Source organism: Pseudopipra pipra, chromosome 29, assembly GCF_036250125.1.
Source record: "Pseudopipra pipra isolate bDixPip1 chromosome 29, bDixPip1.hap1, whole genome shotgun sequence".
NCBI lineage: Eukaryota > Metazoa > Chordata > Aves > Passeriformes > Pipridae > Pseudopipra > Pseudopipra pipra.
The window spans coordinates 1,156,911-1,170,468 of NC_087577.1; the positions used below are offsets into that span (position 1 = coordinate 1,156,911).

Genomic DNA, 13,558 nt, shown 5'->3' on the forward strand with positions numbered 1-13,558 from the left:
AGTGGGATTGACCTGCTTTTCCTGATCTCTGGTTTTCCTGGGAGCAGCCTTGGGAAGGGGGGTCTCGTGGTTTTTCCAGGGGGAAAAACTGAGCAGAAAAGCGGGGCTGGTGAGGGGAAACTGAGGCACGAGGAGGGAAACAGGCACAGGGAAGGGAAACTGAGGCACAGGGAAGGGAAAAGGGCACAGGGAAGGGAGAAGAACAGGGAGGGAAACTGAGGCACAGGGGTGAGGGAATATTCCAGCCTTTTTCAGGGCTGCTGTCGGAGCCTCTGCGGCTCCAGCTCTTTTTATGGGATGTGGGTGAAAGGTGCCGGTGTTGTTGAGGAACGAGGGCCGTGACCTTGGCTCTGCTCCCTCCCCTCTCACCCACTTGGAGCCCCCCCAAGACCCTGGCTCTGCTCCCTCCCCCCTCGCCCACTTGGAGCCCCCCCAAAGCCCCCCAGGCCTCGGTTCCCCCGCTGGCCCCTCCCCAGCCTTTTTCCTGGCCAGGCCTCAGTTTCCCTTCGGAGCCAGAGCCATTCCCGGCTCCGGGCCAAGCAGGTGAAGGGTCACCCTGCTCCGGGCCAGGAACAGGCAGGATGGGCTGGGCTGGGGGGGGGGAACTGCGGGGGCAGAGGCAGCCCAGGGCCCCCCCAAAATTAAGGAGAAGACCCCAGTGCTTCTCTGGAGACCCTAAAATACCCCCCCCCCTCCAAAGTGGTGTTTCCCCCCCTGGAAAAGGCCCAGGAGGAGCCCCCGCCCCCAAAATCCCACTCCCACATGTGAGGGGGGGGATGAATGAACCCCACAGTCACCCTGCCCCCCCCCCTCCAATTTACAGCTCCAATTAAACTAATTAAGGCCATAAACCTTCCCCCTCCCCTCATTGGCCTGCCTGGACTTTGTGCTGGAGCAGCTCTGGAGCAGGATCCACATGGATTTGGGGGAGCAGCCGGACCCCCCCTGCCCCCCATCCTACCGTGGTTTTGGGGGGACCCCCATAGTTGGGGACCCCTCCATGGTTTGGGGACAAACTCCCCCCCCCCCCCTCAAGGCAGCCCGTGGGTCCCGGCACTTCCAAAGGGCCCAGGATAAACTGGGAGCACTGGGAGCACTGGGAGGGGGGCAGCGAGACACCCCAGGGATGGGATGGGGTGGGAATATGGGATGGGGTGGGAATATGGGATGGGAAGGGGGTGGGAGCACGAGCGGATCCGTGGAGGGGGGGACACAGGCTGGTGGGGACACACACGTATTCCAAGGGATTCCAAGGGATTTGGGGAACCTCCCCACCAGGCAAGGGGGGGGGGGGGGCAGATCCCACCCTCTGGAAGCTCTGGGAGTCCTGGAATTGCCACGTACCCCTGGGGGCACCTTCCCTGGGGGGGGGGGGAGAAAGAGGGAAAGAAAGGGGGAGAAAAAGGGGTGAGAGGGGAGGAAAAGGGAGAGAGAAAAACAGGGAGCAGCTGGAAGTCAACAAGTGTTGGAACATTCGTGGCTGGGGGAGGGAAAACCGGCCCCAAACAGGAACTGGGATGGGGGGGGGGCAGCACGTGAAGCTCATGTGAGCGGCCCCTGCCCCACCCCGAGGCACAAACAACCTCCCTCCCCCCGAAAAAACACTCTTTCCTCCCCAAAAACCACTTCCCCTCAAAAAACAATGCCTTACCCCCCCAAAAAAAGCCTTCCCTCTCCCCCCCAAAAGAGCCACCTCCCCCCCAAAAATGCCTCCCCCCTCAGAAAATGCCTCTCCCCCGGAAAATATTGCCCCCCCTCAACAACTTTCCTCCCTCTGAAAGCAACTTCTCCCTGAAAAAAAGCACCTTTCCCTCCCCCAATATCCACCTTGACCCCTAAAAAATGCCTTTTTTAAAAAACACACCTTCTCCCCCCACAAATAACCTCCCCCCCGAAACCCACAACTTTCCTCCCTCAGAAATGCACCGTTCCCCCTGAAATACCCCTTTCCCTCCCCAAAATACACTCTTTTCCCTCAGAAATACACTTCTTTCCCCTCAAATAACTGACCTTACCCCCCAAGAAACCCACCTTTCCCCCCAAAGATCCATCTCCAAAATACACCTCTCCCTCCTCCTCAAAAATCGACCTTTTCTCCCCCCAAAAAATTTCCCTCTCCACCTAAAAAAAACCTTTTCCAAAAAAAAAAAATACACCTTTCTCCCCCCACACAACACCTTTACCCCCCAAAAAACCCTCTCTCTCCCCCAAAACATAACATTTCCCCCCCAGAAAACCACTTCCCCCCCAAAAAACACCCCCCCCTCCCCAAACCCTTTTCCCACGAACACCCCGTCTTTCCTTCCTCAAAAAAACACATTTTCCACCCCCAGAAAATGCCTTTTCCCCCTAGAAACCTACAAAATTACACATTTCCCCTCCCTCAAAAAAACCCCTTTTTTTTAACCAGGAGCCCCCCTCCCCACCAATTTCCCCCCCCCCAAAAAAACCCCCAAAAACCCAAACCCACGGAGCTGAGCTGGAAACGCCAAAATCCGCTTTAATCCACCCAAAAATTGTTTTTTAAAAAAAACCAGCACAAAAGTTTAAAAAAAAAGCTGCTGTAAAAGGGGTTGGGGGAAACGGGGGAGTCCCTGGGGGGGGGGGAATGTCCCAAATTTGGGGGGTCTCGCCCCTCTCCTCCCCCCTTCCCCGGAGCCCCGGTGCCACCTGGTGGTGGGAGGGGGGAGTGACAGGGTGTCCCCAAGGCGGGTGACGGGGGACCCCAATGTCCCAGCGGGGGTGATGGGGGGCACTGGTGTCCTGGGGGGGTGACAGGGGACCCCCGATTTGAAGGGGGGGGTGACAGAGGACCCCGATGTCCCAATGCAGGGGGTGAAAGGAGACCCCAGTGGCCTTGGGGGCTGGTGACAGGGGACCCCCTGTATCCCGAGGTGGGGGTGTCAGGGGACCCCAATGGCCCAAGGAGGGGTGACAGGGGTCCCCGGGGTCCCAGGGGCTGGGGGGTCCCCGCTCTGGGGGGGTCCCCGGGGTCAGTACACAGCCTCGTCCCCGTTGTCGTCGCTGTCGGGCCCGAAGCTCTCCCCGTTGTCGAAGTAGGACAGGACGTAGTCGGTCTCCTGGGGGGGGACAGGGTGGCACCTGAGGGTTTCCCCACCCCACCAACACCCCCGAGGTGCCCCCATCACTCCCCCCCCCCTCACCTCTTCGTGCTCCTCCTCATCGTACTCCTCCTCCTCCTCCTCCTTGCCCTCTTCTTCCTCCTCCTTCTCCTCTTCCTCCTCCGACGTCACCTCCTCCTCCTTCTTCTCCAGGCTCTGAGGGGGCCAGAGGGGTGTTCATGGTGGGGGACACACACACCCCCATCCCCCAAAATCCAGCCAGGCTCCCCCCCCCCCCCCCCCCCCCTTGCTACCTCCAGCTTCTTAATGGTCTCCTCCTTGTCGGGCGTGACGCGCTGCTTGGGGACGAGGGGGGTGGTCTCTGGGGGGGCACAGGGGACTGTCACCCCCCCCGGGGGGGCACAGGGGACTGTCACCCCCCCGGGGGGGCACAGGGGACTGTCACCCCCCCGGGGAGGGCACAGGGGGGGAGGAGGGGGGGGTCACTCACTGCCTTTCCGCAGCCGCCGCACCCGGATCTTCAGCTCCCGCGGGAGCCGCCGCCAGTCTGGGGGGTAAAATTGGGGTGGGGTGGGGGGGTCAGCCCCCCCCTGAGTCCCCCCATGTCCCTGTGACCCCCTCCCTGGGTCCCCCCCGTGTTCTCCCACCTGGGTTCCAGTCGATGGCGCTGTCCACGGGGCTGGAGAGCTGGTACTTGTCTGAGTAGCGCTCGATGTCTGGGGGGGGCAACAGGGGAGGTCACTCTGGGGGGGGACAGGACACCCAGCCCTGGGGACCCCTCTGAGATCCCCACCGGGATGGCACAGATGGGGGAAGTAAAACCTGGGGGGGGCCCCCAACGTGGTGGGGTGTGATGGGGCTGGTGAGGGGGGACAATGGGACAGGGCCCCCCCCGAATTCCCGGTACCTCTGCGGGGAGCCCCCGGTTTGATGAAGTAGGGGAGGCCCCTCATGGCCCTGCGCAGCTCCTGCTTCAGTGCCAGCATGTACTCGCCCTCCTCCCCCCCTGGCAGGGGCGCAGCGCGGTGCTCCAGGGCCTGGGGGGGGCATGGGGGTGATGAGTGTGTCAGTGCTCAGCCCCCCATAAACCCCCCCCCAGTGCTCCAGGGCCTGGGGGGGGAATGGGGGTGATGAGTGTGTCAGTGCTCAGCCCCCCCGGTGCTCCAGGGCCTGGGGAGGGCATGGGGGTGATGAGTGTGTCAGTGCTCAGCCCCCCCCAAAAATCCCCCCCAGTGCTCCAGGGCCTGGGGGAGCACGGGTGTGATGAGTGTGTCAGTGCTCAGCCCTCCCTGCTGCTTCAGGGCCTGGGGGGGGCAAGGGGGTGATGAGTGTGTCAGTGCTCAGCCCCCCCATAAACCCCCCTGGTGCTCCAGGGCCTGGGGGGGGCACGGGTGTGATGAGTGTGTCAGTGCTCAGCCCCCCATGGACCCCTCTAGTGCTCCAGAGCCTGGGAGGGGCACAGGTGTGATGAGTGTGTCAGTGCTCAGCCCCCCATAAACCCCCCCTGGTGCTCCAGGGCCTGGGGGGGGCTCGAGTGTGATGAGTGTGTCAGTGCTCTGCTGTCCCCCAAAAATTCCCCCTGGTGCTCCAGGGCTGGGGAGGGGTTCGGGTGTGATGAGTGGGTCAGTGCTCAGCCCCCCCATGGACCCCTCTAGTGCTTCAGGGCCGGGGGTGGGCATGGGTGTGATGAGTGTCAGTGCTCAGCCCCTCCATGGTCTCCCCCCCAGATCTCCAAGGCCTGGATTGGGGAAGAAGAGGGGGGCACGGGTGTGATGAGTGTGTCAGTGCTTAAGCCTTCCCATAAACCCAGGACCTGGATTGGGGAAGGAGAGGGGGCTGTGTCATGGGTGTGATGAGTGTGTCAGTGCTCAGCCCCCCCATGGACCCGTCTGGTGCTCCAGGGCCTGGATTGAAGGGGGGGGAAGGGAGGGGAAGGTGTGATGAGTGTGTCAGTGCTCAGACTCACCGGGAAGAGCGGGGAGGGCTGCAGCGTGGGCGGGGGTAGTGCGTCCCCCTTCCCGATCCCCACGGCCTCCACGTTGAATGTCATCTGCCCCCGGCCCCGGCCCCGACCCCGGCCTGCCATCCTGGGCCCGGGGGGGCTCTGGGGGAGACAGGGGGGCACAGTGACACCCCCGGCCCGGCCTCCACTCCCGGTGTCCCCCCAGGTCCCGCTCCCCGTCCTGTCTCGCTCCCCAGCCTGTTTCTCCCCTCGGTCCGGTCACGGTCACTCCTCCGGTCCCGGTGCCCGCCCTGGTCCCGATTCTCCCCCGTCGTGGTCCCTCCCGGTCTCGGTGTCCCCCGACCCCGTACCCCTGGTCCCGTTCCCGGCCCCTCCCAGTGTCCCCCCCCACCCCGTATCCCCATTCCCGGTCCCTCTCAGTGTCCCCCCCGGTCCCGGTGTGCCCCGCACCCCGTATCCCCATTCCCGGTCCCAGTCCCGATGTCCCGCCTCCCCGTATCCCCACTCCCGGTCGCTCCCGGTGTCCTCCCCGGTCCCGGTGTCCCTCCCATCCCGTATCCCCATCCCCATTCCCGGTCCCGGTCCCGGTCCCGCTCTCACCCCGCGCACGCGCAGTCGCTCCACGTGTGTCCGGGGCTTCCGCGGCTCCGCCCCGCGCGGAAGGGGCGGGGCTTTTCGGCGAACCCCGCGCTGATTGGCGGGTGATCCAGAGGGGCGGGGCGAGGGGCGGGGCCGGTGGATGAATGGGGAGGGGGCGGCCGGACGGGCCCGATGGATGGACGGGGAGGGGGAAAAAGGGGGCGAAGAGGCCCCTGGGCCCCCATCCCCGGATCCCCCCCAGCCCCTCTGCCCTGGGACAGCTCAGCCCCCCCGGTACTGGGGCCTCGGTGATCCCCAGTCCCGCACGGCCCCAGTTCCACTGTGCTCTGCCCCCCAGCCCCACTGTTTTGGGACCCCCAGTCCCGCTGCCCTTCGGCCCCAGTCCCACTGTGATGTGACCCCCAGTCCCACTGTGATGTGACCCCCAGCCCCTCTGCCCCACAACTCCCCGAATCTCCGATGCTTCATGGCCCCCAGCCCCACTACCCCACGGCCCCCAGCCCCACGGGCCCCCCGCCAGCCTCTTGTGCCCCCCGGCCCCCTGAGGCCCTCCTCGCCCCCACGCAGGGCCGGGCGCCGGGCGCTGACTGCGCCGTGGGTGATTCATCCCGCTCCAGCCCCCCCCCCGCGCCGGCAGCTGCCAAAAATAGCGCTGCGGGAGGGGGGGACCCTCCACATCACCTCCCGGCCCCCCCCGCACCGGCGGCGGGCCGGGATGGCGGCCACGGGCCGCTGTCCCCCACATTCCCATCCCCAGGGCTGCGGGGACCGGGACCCGGAGCGGAGGGACCCCACGCTCCGGTTGCCACGGTAACGGGGGGATGGAGGGGGGAGAAGGGAAGGATGAAGGGGCCCCCGCTGTGGGGTGTCCCCCCTGCCCGGGGGGCACGGGGCAGACCCTAGGCCCGGGCTCGGGGGTGTCTTGCTGAGGGGACTGGGAGGGCGGTGGATTCTCCCCCATTTTCCCGACTGGACGGAGTGGAGGAGCGGGATGAGCCGCCATCGCCATGGGAACCGCGAGGGCAGGGATCGGGGGACCGGCATGGATGGGGGTACAGGCAGGGACGGGGGTACCGGCAGGATGGGGATAGGGGCAGGGGATGCAGGGGGGGCACAGGCAGGAGGATGAGGAGAACGAAGAGGGGTGCAGGAAGGGATATGGGGAGTGAGAGGAGCTGGTGGCAGGGGGAGGGTTGGGGGTGCAGGCAAGGGCTGGGGGTACAGGCAGGGGGGATGTGGAAGGGGGACACAAGCCAGGGGGCTCAGCACCGCGGGAACCTTCCCTTGCTGGGGAAACTGAGGCAGGGAGCAGGGGGCTCTGAGGTCTCACCGTGTGCCCATCCCAGGGGGCTTTGGGGTCTCACTTTGTGCCCTTCCCAGGCGGCTCCGGGATGGGACCTTTTGCCCACCCCGAGGGGTTCAGGGGGGGTCTCACCTTGAGCCCATCCCAGGGGGCTCCAGGGTCTCACCATGTGCCCATCTCAAGGGGTTCAGGAGGGGTCTCACCTTGTGCCCATTCCGTGAGATTTGAAGGGGGTCTCCCCTCATGCTTATCAAGGGGGATTTGGGGGGGGGGGGGGTGTCTCATCCCGTGCTCTTCCCGGGAGGCTCCGGGGTCTCACCTTGTGCCCACCCCGAAGGGTTCGGGGGTGGAGGTCTCACCCCGTGCTCATCCCGGGGGGCTCGGGGGGGGTCTCACCCTGCACCATCTCCCCTTGCAGTGAGCGGGTGCCACCCCTGTCCCCGCGCCCCGGCCCGTGAGCCCGGCCATGCCCAGCCCCGTGCGCCGCCCCCCCGGCGCCGCGCTGGCACCGGGGCTCGCCATGATCCCGGCGGAGGGCTCGGCGCTGCTGCGCGCCGTATCCCAAGGGAAATTCCGCCTGACCCGGCTGCTGCTGGAAGGGGGAGCCTACATCAACGAGGGCAACGCCGCGGGCACGACGCCGCTGATGGCCGCGTGCCGCGCCGGCTACGCCGACCCGCCGGAGCAGCCGCGCATGGTGCGGTACCTTCTGGAAAACGGCGCCGATCCCAACATTCCCGACAAGGCCGGGAAGACGGCGCTGATGCACGCCTGTGCCGAGCGCGCCGGCCCGGCCGTGGCCGCCGTCCTGCTGGCCCACGGCGCCGACCCCAGCGCCCGGGACTACGCCGGCGGCTCGGCGCTGGTTTACGCGCTGGAGCGCGGGGACCGGGAGACGCTGCAGGTGCTGCTGGACGCGTGCCGGGAGCGCGGCCGCGACGTCATCATCATCACCTCGGCCACGTCGCCCCGCGGCACCAAGACCACCCGCCAGTACCTGAACTCGCCGCCGTCGCCCGCGCTCTGCGCCTCCCCCTCCCAGGTGGAGGTGCGGGCGGCGTCGGCGGCGTCGCCGGGCGCGGGCGGGAGGGATGAGGAGCGGGATGTGTTCCGCTTCCCGCCGGCGGCTCCGGCTGCCGCTCCGGAACCATCGCGGGCCGGGCCCAAGAGGCAGCTGAAGAGGCTCAATTCGGAGCCCTGGGGGCTGGCGGTGCCGGGGGTGGAGGGGACGACACGGGGAAGCCTGGAAGGGACGTGGGGGTCCTTGGAGGGGACGCGGGGCCCTTCGGAAGGGTCATGGGGTTCCCCAGAGGGGCCACGAGGAGCCCCGGAAGGGATGTGGGCCGCCCTGGAGCGGCCGGCGGGGGGGCTGGAGGGGCTGGGGCTGCGCCCGCGCCGGCACAGCATGGAGGGGCGCGAGGCCTCGGGGCTGCCGGGGCCCACCTGGGCCGAGCGGGTGCCCCCCGTGGCCCCCCCAGCGCGTCGGCCCCAGGCCCCCGACGCTCCGCGGGGCAAACCCCTGTGCCGGGACCCCCTCGACCCCGAGGCGGCTCCCCCCGGGCCACTCCGGCGCCCGGGCGGGCTGTTGGAGCGCCGCGGCTCCGGAACGCTGTCCCTGGAGCCCCCCGGGTCGGGCAGGGCCGGGCTGCTGCCCCCGCTGCCCCCTGGGCCCCCCCGGGCCCTACTGCGCCGCCGCCATTCCATGCAGCCGGAGCTCGTCGCCTTCCGCAGCGCCCTGGGCCCCGAGCCCGGCTCTTAGAGACCCCCAGGGACCCCCCTCAGTGTCCTCTGGGACCCCCCCCGGGCCCCCTTCACTCTGAACCCACCCAGGGCTCGTGGCCCCTCCATCACCGTCGGCACAAACTCGGCACGGCCCCCCGATTCCCTCGGGAGTCAGTGGCTTTTCCCTGCATCTTCCTCCTGCTCCCTCCTCATCCTCCCGGCAGCTTTTCCCCTTAAACCCACAGCTGGGGGTCTGCACAGCTCCCCACCCCCCCGGCCCCCCTTCCCGGGGGGGGTCCCCGTTTTTGGGGGGTGGTGTCCTTCAATAAAGGCCCCCCTGCAGCTCAGCGGCTCCGAGTGTGGAGGGGGGGGCACATCTGGGGGGTTTGGGGACTGGCACATCTGGAGGGGGGAACAGCTGGACACAGGGAGACCGCTGGGTTGCCCCCCAAAGCTGTCACTTCCCAATGCCAAGTTTTAAGGGGGAAAAAAAGGCTTTTCCAAGGCCCAAGTCTCCTGCCAGGCTGGGAGGGATCCCCGGGGATCCAGCAGCTGGCACGGGGAGGGATTTTAGGGAAAGGGGCTGGGGGTGGTTTAATGAAGGACAAAGAACAAGAAGCCAAATTTACACAAAAACTGTTATTTAACAGAAAATAAGGGTTTCCCAGTGGGATAAATCCCACGGGAGATCAAGGGAACGTTTGCCTGGGGTAGGGAAAAAACTCCTGGGATGTGCTGGGATGGGGGGCTGGGAGGGATCCCCCCCAAACCCGAGGGAAACACCCCCTAACCCTCGGGGGCTGCTGCTGCTCCCCTCATGTTTGTCCTCTGAAAACAATAAAATTCTGCAACCCCCCGATTTCCCAAGGGATGGAGCCGGTTTGGCTCCTCAGACCTGTGTCCAAACCCCCCCCCCAGTTTTCCCAGTTTCGCCCAGTTTGGACTCGGAACATGGACAGGTGGAATCCTGGATCCATCACCGGCGGCGCCGGTCCGGACTGCGGCTCCTCCGGCGCCCACCCCTGGAAAACAGGGAATAGGTGGGAGGAAAGGGAAAAGGCAAAGAGAAAAACAGGATGAGGGAAAAGGGGATCAAGGGGAGAGAAAGCATTTTGGCACATTTATCCTTATTTTAACCCCAGTCCCTCCCCATGATGGCACACGGAATGGCCCCTGTTCCCCACAGTGGGGGGTTCCGATGCTCCCGGAGGTCCCTCCCGCTCCCAGCTCCCGGAATTCCCGTCCCTCACCTCCGCTTGCCCTTGGGGGGGCCCCTGACGAAGCACCAGTCGACGCTGACCGGCTGCCCCATGAGCTCCTGCCCGTTCAGCCCCTCCATGGCCGCCTGCGCCTCCTTGTACGTCTCGTACTCCACCAGCGTGTAGCCCTGGGGAGGGATCGGGAATGGCGTTGGGAATGGCACTGGGAATGAACCCAGGAATCCCTGGTTCAGGTTTGGGGGCAGGGACCCCCTGACACCCTGGGAATGGGAATGGGAAGGAGCCTGGGCACAGCAGGAACCTCTAGCTCAGGTTTGGGGGGTAGGGACTCCCCAACACCCTGGGATTGGGATCTGGAATGGGAATGGCACTGGGAATCAGCCTGGGCAGGGCAGGAACCCCTGGCTCAGGTTTGAGGTGCAGGGACCCCTCAACACCCTGGGATTGGGATCTGGAATGGGAATGGCACTGGGAATGAGCCTGGGCACGGCAGGAACCCCCAGCTCAGGTTTGGGGGGCAGGGACCCCCTGACACCCTGGGACTGGCAATGGGAAGGAGCCCGGGCATGGTGGCAACCCCCAGATCAGGTTTGAGGTGCAGGGACCCCCCGACATCCTGGGATTGGGATCTGGAATGGGAATGGCACTGGGAATGAGCCCAGGCACAGCTGGAACCCCTGGCCCAGGTCTGGGGGGCAGGGACCCCCTGACACCCTGGGATTGGGACCTGGAATTGGAATGGGAATCAGCCCAGGCATGGTGGGAAGCCCCAGCTCAGGTTTAGGGTACAGGGACCCCCTGACACTCTGGGACTGGGATCTGGAATGGGAATGACACTGGGAACGAGCCTGGGCACGGTGGGAATCCCCGGCTCAGGTCTAGGGGGCAGGGACCCCCCAAACCCACCAACCAGCTCAGTTTTAGGGTGCAAAGCCCCCCAGATCAGTCACTTTTGGGGTGCACAGTCCCCCTGCGACCCTAAAAATCAGCTCGCTTTTGGGGTGATCCCAGAGGACCTCCGAGCCCAGACTCCACTGGGTCAATTCAACCCTCCCACAAGCCAAAATGGAGCTGGAGGGTCCCCCCCAAACCCCTCCCAGTCCTAACCCTGAGCCCCCCAGGGCACCTTGAGGTATCCCGTGCGCCGGTCCAGGTTCAGGTGGATGTTCTTGATCTCCCCAAACTCAGCAAAGCGATCGTGCACGTCCTCCTCCGTGGCCTCCTCGTGCACCCCCGTCACGAACAGGATCCAGCCCTCCACAGCTGGGGGGGAAAAAAGAGAGTCACAGGGCTGGGAAAGGGGGATCCCCCCAGGAATCCCACCCTCAGCGAGGGATTGTGGAGCTCCTGAGGCCAAGATTTGGGGGTTGAGCCAAAATCAATCCTGGGAATTGAGGGGGGGAGTCCTGACCTGGAGCTCAGGAATCCCTCCCTATTCCTCCTCCTTCCCACTGAGAAGTGTCCCTAAGAAAAGGTGTGTCCCCCAAATTCCACGGCTGACAAGGGGAGATGGAGCCCCAGAGTCCATAAATCCTGGGAAGGGGGGAAAGGCTCATCCCAAATCGGAGCCCAGGACCCCCCAATCCCTCATTCCCCTTCCCTCCCACAGGGAAGGTGTCCCTGTGACACTGAGAGGCTCTGAGGTCCCCAAGAAGTGGTGTCCCCCCCAAATCTCCCCCATTCCCACCCTTGGGAAGGGGATACGGAGCCCCTGAGTTTGAGATTTGGGGTTTGCCCCAAAATAAATCCTGGGAATGACGGGGGCAGTTGGAAAAAGGATTATCCCAGCAGGGCTGAGCCCTGACCTGGAGCTCTGGACTCACTGTGTCCATCATGTCCCCGCCATGTCCCCCCCATGCCTCCCCCATGTCCCATGTCTCCCCCATGTCCCCAATGTCCCCCCCATGTCCCCAGTGTCCCCCCCATGTCCCCCGTGTCCCCCCTCACATCTCTGAGGTCCTGGTTCATCCCCGTCCTGCTCCACGCTGTCATAATCCTCCCGCACCCGGGCCCGGGATCCTTCCTCTGGAAAAGAGGGAACACGATGGGATAACGGGGCCCCTCAACCCCCCACTGTGGCACGGGGTGGGGTGTCACCCACCCCCCAACCCCAGGCTGCCAGGGAAGGGTTTTTGGGGCCTCACCTGAACCGAAGCCGCGGCCCTTCCGCTTCTTGGCCTTTTCCTTCAGCTTGTGGATGCTCTCTGGGGGGAGGAGGTGGGAATTGGGGGGTATATCATGGAGTCAGGGGGAGCAGGACCCCCCCAGATGGGCAGGGACCCCCCCCAGTCGTGGCTGGGAATGACCCCCTTGGGCTGGGAATGACCCCCCGGGCTGGGAAGAACCCCCCTGGTACAGGCAACAGGCAGGGACCACCCCCAGGAAAGGCCCATGATGGGAATGACCCCACCGGGCCGGACAGGACCCCCTTCCCCCAGAGCTGGGAATGACCCCGGTGGGCCAGGAATGACCCCGTGATCCCCATGGGACAAGCACGACCTATCCCAATGAAAGGCAGGATCTCCCACCGTGCTGGGAATGACTCCCTGGGATGGGCAGGACCCCCCTGGGAGCGACAGGACCCCCCTGGGAGCGACAGGATCCCCCCTGGAACTATAAGATTCCCTTGGGAACTATAGGACCCGCCCTGGCAACTACAGGATCCCCCCTGGGATGGGCAGAACCCCCCTGAAAACAACAGGACCCCCCTGGGAGCAATAAGACCCCCCAGGCCTGCAGGACCCTCCCTCCCAGTCCAGGAATGACCCCCCTGGGCCCGGTCCGTCCCTCAGGCCGGCGGGGCTGGGGGAGCCGACCCGGGATTTTGGGGGCGCGGCGGGAGCGGCTCCCCCGGGCCGGAGCCCGGCCGGACCGGTCGCCGGGGCGTCTCTGGGCCCGGAGGAGCAGCCCCAGCCCCGCGCTCACCATCCCCGTCCTCGTCCATAGCGAAATCCTCCCCGCCCGCCTCATGGAGATCCAGCACGTCCGCCATGTTGGCTCCGGATGCGCCGCCATGGGCGGGAGGGCGGGAAGCGGAAATGGGGCGGCGCCATCTTGGGAAGGGCGAGGAGGCGCCGGGAAACGTCGCCATGTTGGGAAGGTCACCTGATGGGAAGGGGCGAGAAGCGCCGCCATGTTGGGAAGGTCACCTGAGTGGGAAGGGGGCAGAAAACGCCGCCATGTTGGGAAGGGTTTGTGGTGGAAGTGTCTGAAACCAAAAAAATCACACCCAAAGTGTCCTTTGGCTGAAACACTCCTTTAATTCCTCGTGACGGGACCGCGGGGAATCACTCGCCAGCCATGCTCCCCGAAATACAGTTTCTTTGGGTGTTTATCCATTGCTACGTTCCAAGTTGCCTCCCCAAAACCCATCCTCCTTCATCCTCGGATTAATTTTGACCTCTGACCCTCCTCTGATTGTCTTTACCCACCACATCTATCACTAATTAAAAGATAACTTGGTATTATTCTCCACTAAAACAATTTTTTTTTTATTGAATTTAATCCTCAGCAAAGCAAATCCTACCGAATTGTGCCTTTTGAAGCGCACAATTCATTTGGTTGACTTCCTCCAGCTCTTCTTTGCTTCCTTCACCCTTATTTTACGATGCCAAACTAATTACAGGTTTAAGAGGAAAAACAGCCAAAAATGGCAACTTTCAGAGAA

The 13,558-nt window shown here is 64.8% G+C and overlaps 3 protein-coding genes across 4 annotated transcripts; 1 reads left to right on the forward strand and 2 right to left on the reverse strand.

Moving 5' to 3' along the window:
• Positions 1-2,475: 2,475 nt before the first annotated feature.
• POLR3GL (RNA polymerase III subunit GL) lies at positions 2,476-5,704 on the reverse strand. Of its 2 annotated transcripts, XM_064638468.1 has the most exons (8): positions 5,647-5,704; positions 5,050-5,187; positions 3,991-4,120; positions 3,731-3,799; positions 3,574-3,630; positions 3,377-3,444; positions 3,165-3,278; positions 2,476-3,080 (listed from the first exon to the last, which is right to left on the reverse strand). In XM_064638468.1, the coding sequence occupies exons 2-8, from the start codon at positions 5,167-5,169 to the stop codon at positions 2,994-2,996; spliced, it is 645 nt and encodes a 214-aa protein (XP_064494538.1). In that variant the 5' UTR covers positions 5,170-5,187; positions 5,647-5,704; the 3' UTR covers positions 2,476-2,993. The 2 variants fall into 2 exon arrangements, with proteins under 2 accessions (XP_064494538.1, XP_064494539.1); XM_064638469.1 differs by lacking the exon at positions 3,574-3,630.
• Positions 5,705-6,355: 651 nt separating this feature from the next.
• ANKRD34A (ankyrin repeat domain 34A) lies at positions 6,356-8,810 on the forward strand. Its single transcript, XM_064638464.1, has 2 exons — positions 6,356-6,456; positions 7,368-8,810. The coding sequence occupies exon 2, from the start codon at positions 7,416-7,418 to the stop codon at positions 8,706-8,708; it is 1,293 nt and encodes a 430-aa protein (XP_064494534.1). The 5' UTR covers positions 6,356-6,456; positions 7,368-7,415; the 3' UTR covers positions 8,709-8,810.
• A 481-nt stretch (positions 8,811-9,291) lies between these two features.
• Positions 9,292-12,945, reverse strand: RBM8A (RNA binding motif protein 8A). Its single transcript, XM_064638470.1, has 6 exons — positions 12,817-12,945; positions 12,036-12,095; positions 11,839-11,916; positions 11,018-11,154; positions 9,922-10,058; positions 9,292-9,693 (listed from the first exon to the last, which is right to left on the reverse strand). Exons 1-6 carry the CDS (start codon positions 12,881-12,883, stop codon positions 9,648-9,650), a joined length of 525 nt encoding a protein of 174 aa, XP_064494540.1. The 5' UTR covers positions 12,884-12,945; the 3' UTR covers positions 9,292-9,647.
• Between the last annotated feature and the right edge of the window lie 613 nt (positions 12,946-13,558).

Excerpts from the sequence above, each read along its gene's own strand:
- POLR3GL (XM_064638468.1), bottom strand. The coding sequence starts at position 5,169 with ATGGCAGGCCGGGGTCGGGGCCGGGGCCGGGGGCAGATGACATTCAAC. Across the intron at positions 3,800-3,990 it reads ACCGGGGGCTCCCCGCAGAG|ACATCGAGCGCTACTCAGAC; the intron begins GTACCGGGAATT and ends TGCCCCCCCCAG. Across the intron at positions 3,279-3,376 it reads AGACCATTAAGAAGCTGGAG|AGCCTGGAGAAGAAGGAGGA; the intron begins GTAGCAAGGGGG and ends TGGCCCCCTCAG.
- ANKRD34A (XM_064638464.1), top strand. The coding sequence starts at position 7,416 with ATGCCCAGCCCCGTGCGCCGCCCCCCCGGCGCCGCGCTGGCACCGGGG.
- RBM8A (XM_064638470.1), bottom strand. The coding sequence starts at position 12,883 with ATGGCGGACGTGCTGGATCTCCATGAGGCGGGCGGGGAGGATTTCGCT. Across the intron at positions 12,096-12,816 it reads TATGGACGAGGACGGGGATG|AGAGCATCCACAAGCTGAAG; the intron begins GTGAGCGCGGGG and ends TCCTCCCCCCAG. Across the intron at positions 10,059-11,017 it reads GGCGCACGGGATACCTCAAG|GGCTACACGCTGGTGGAGTA; the intron begins GTGCCCTGGGGG and ends ATCCCTCCCCAG.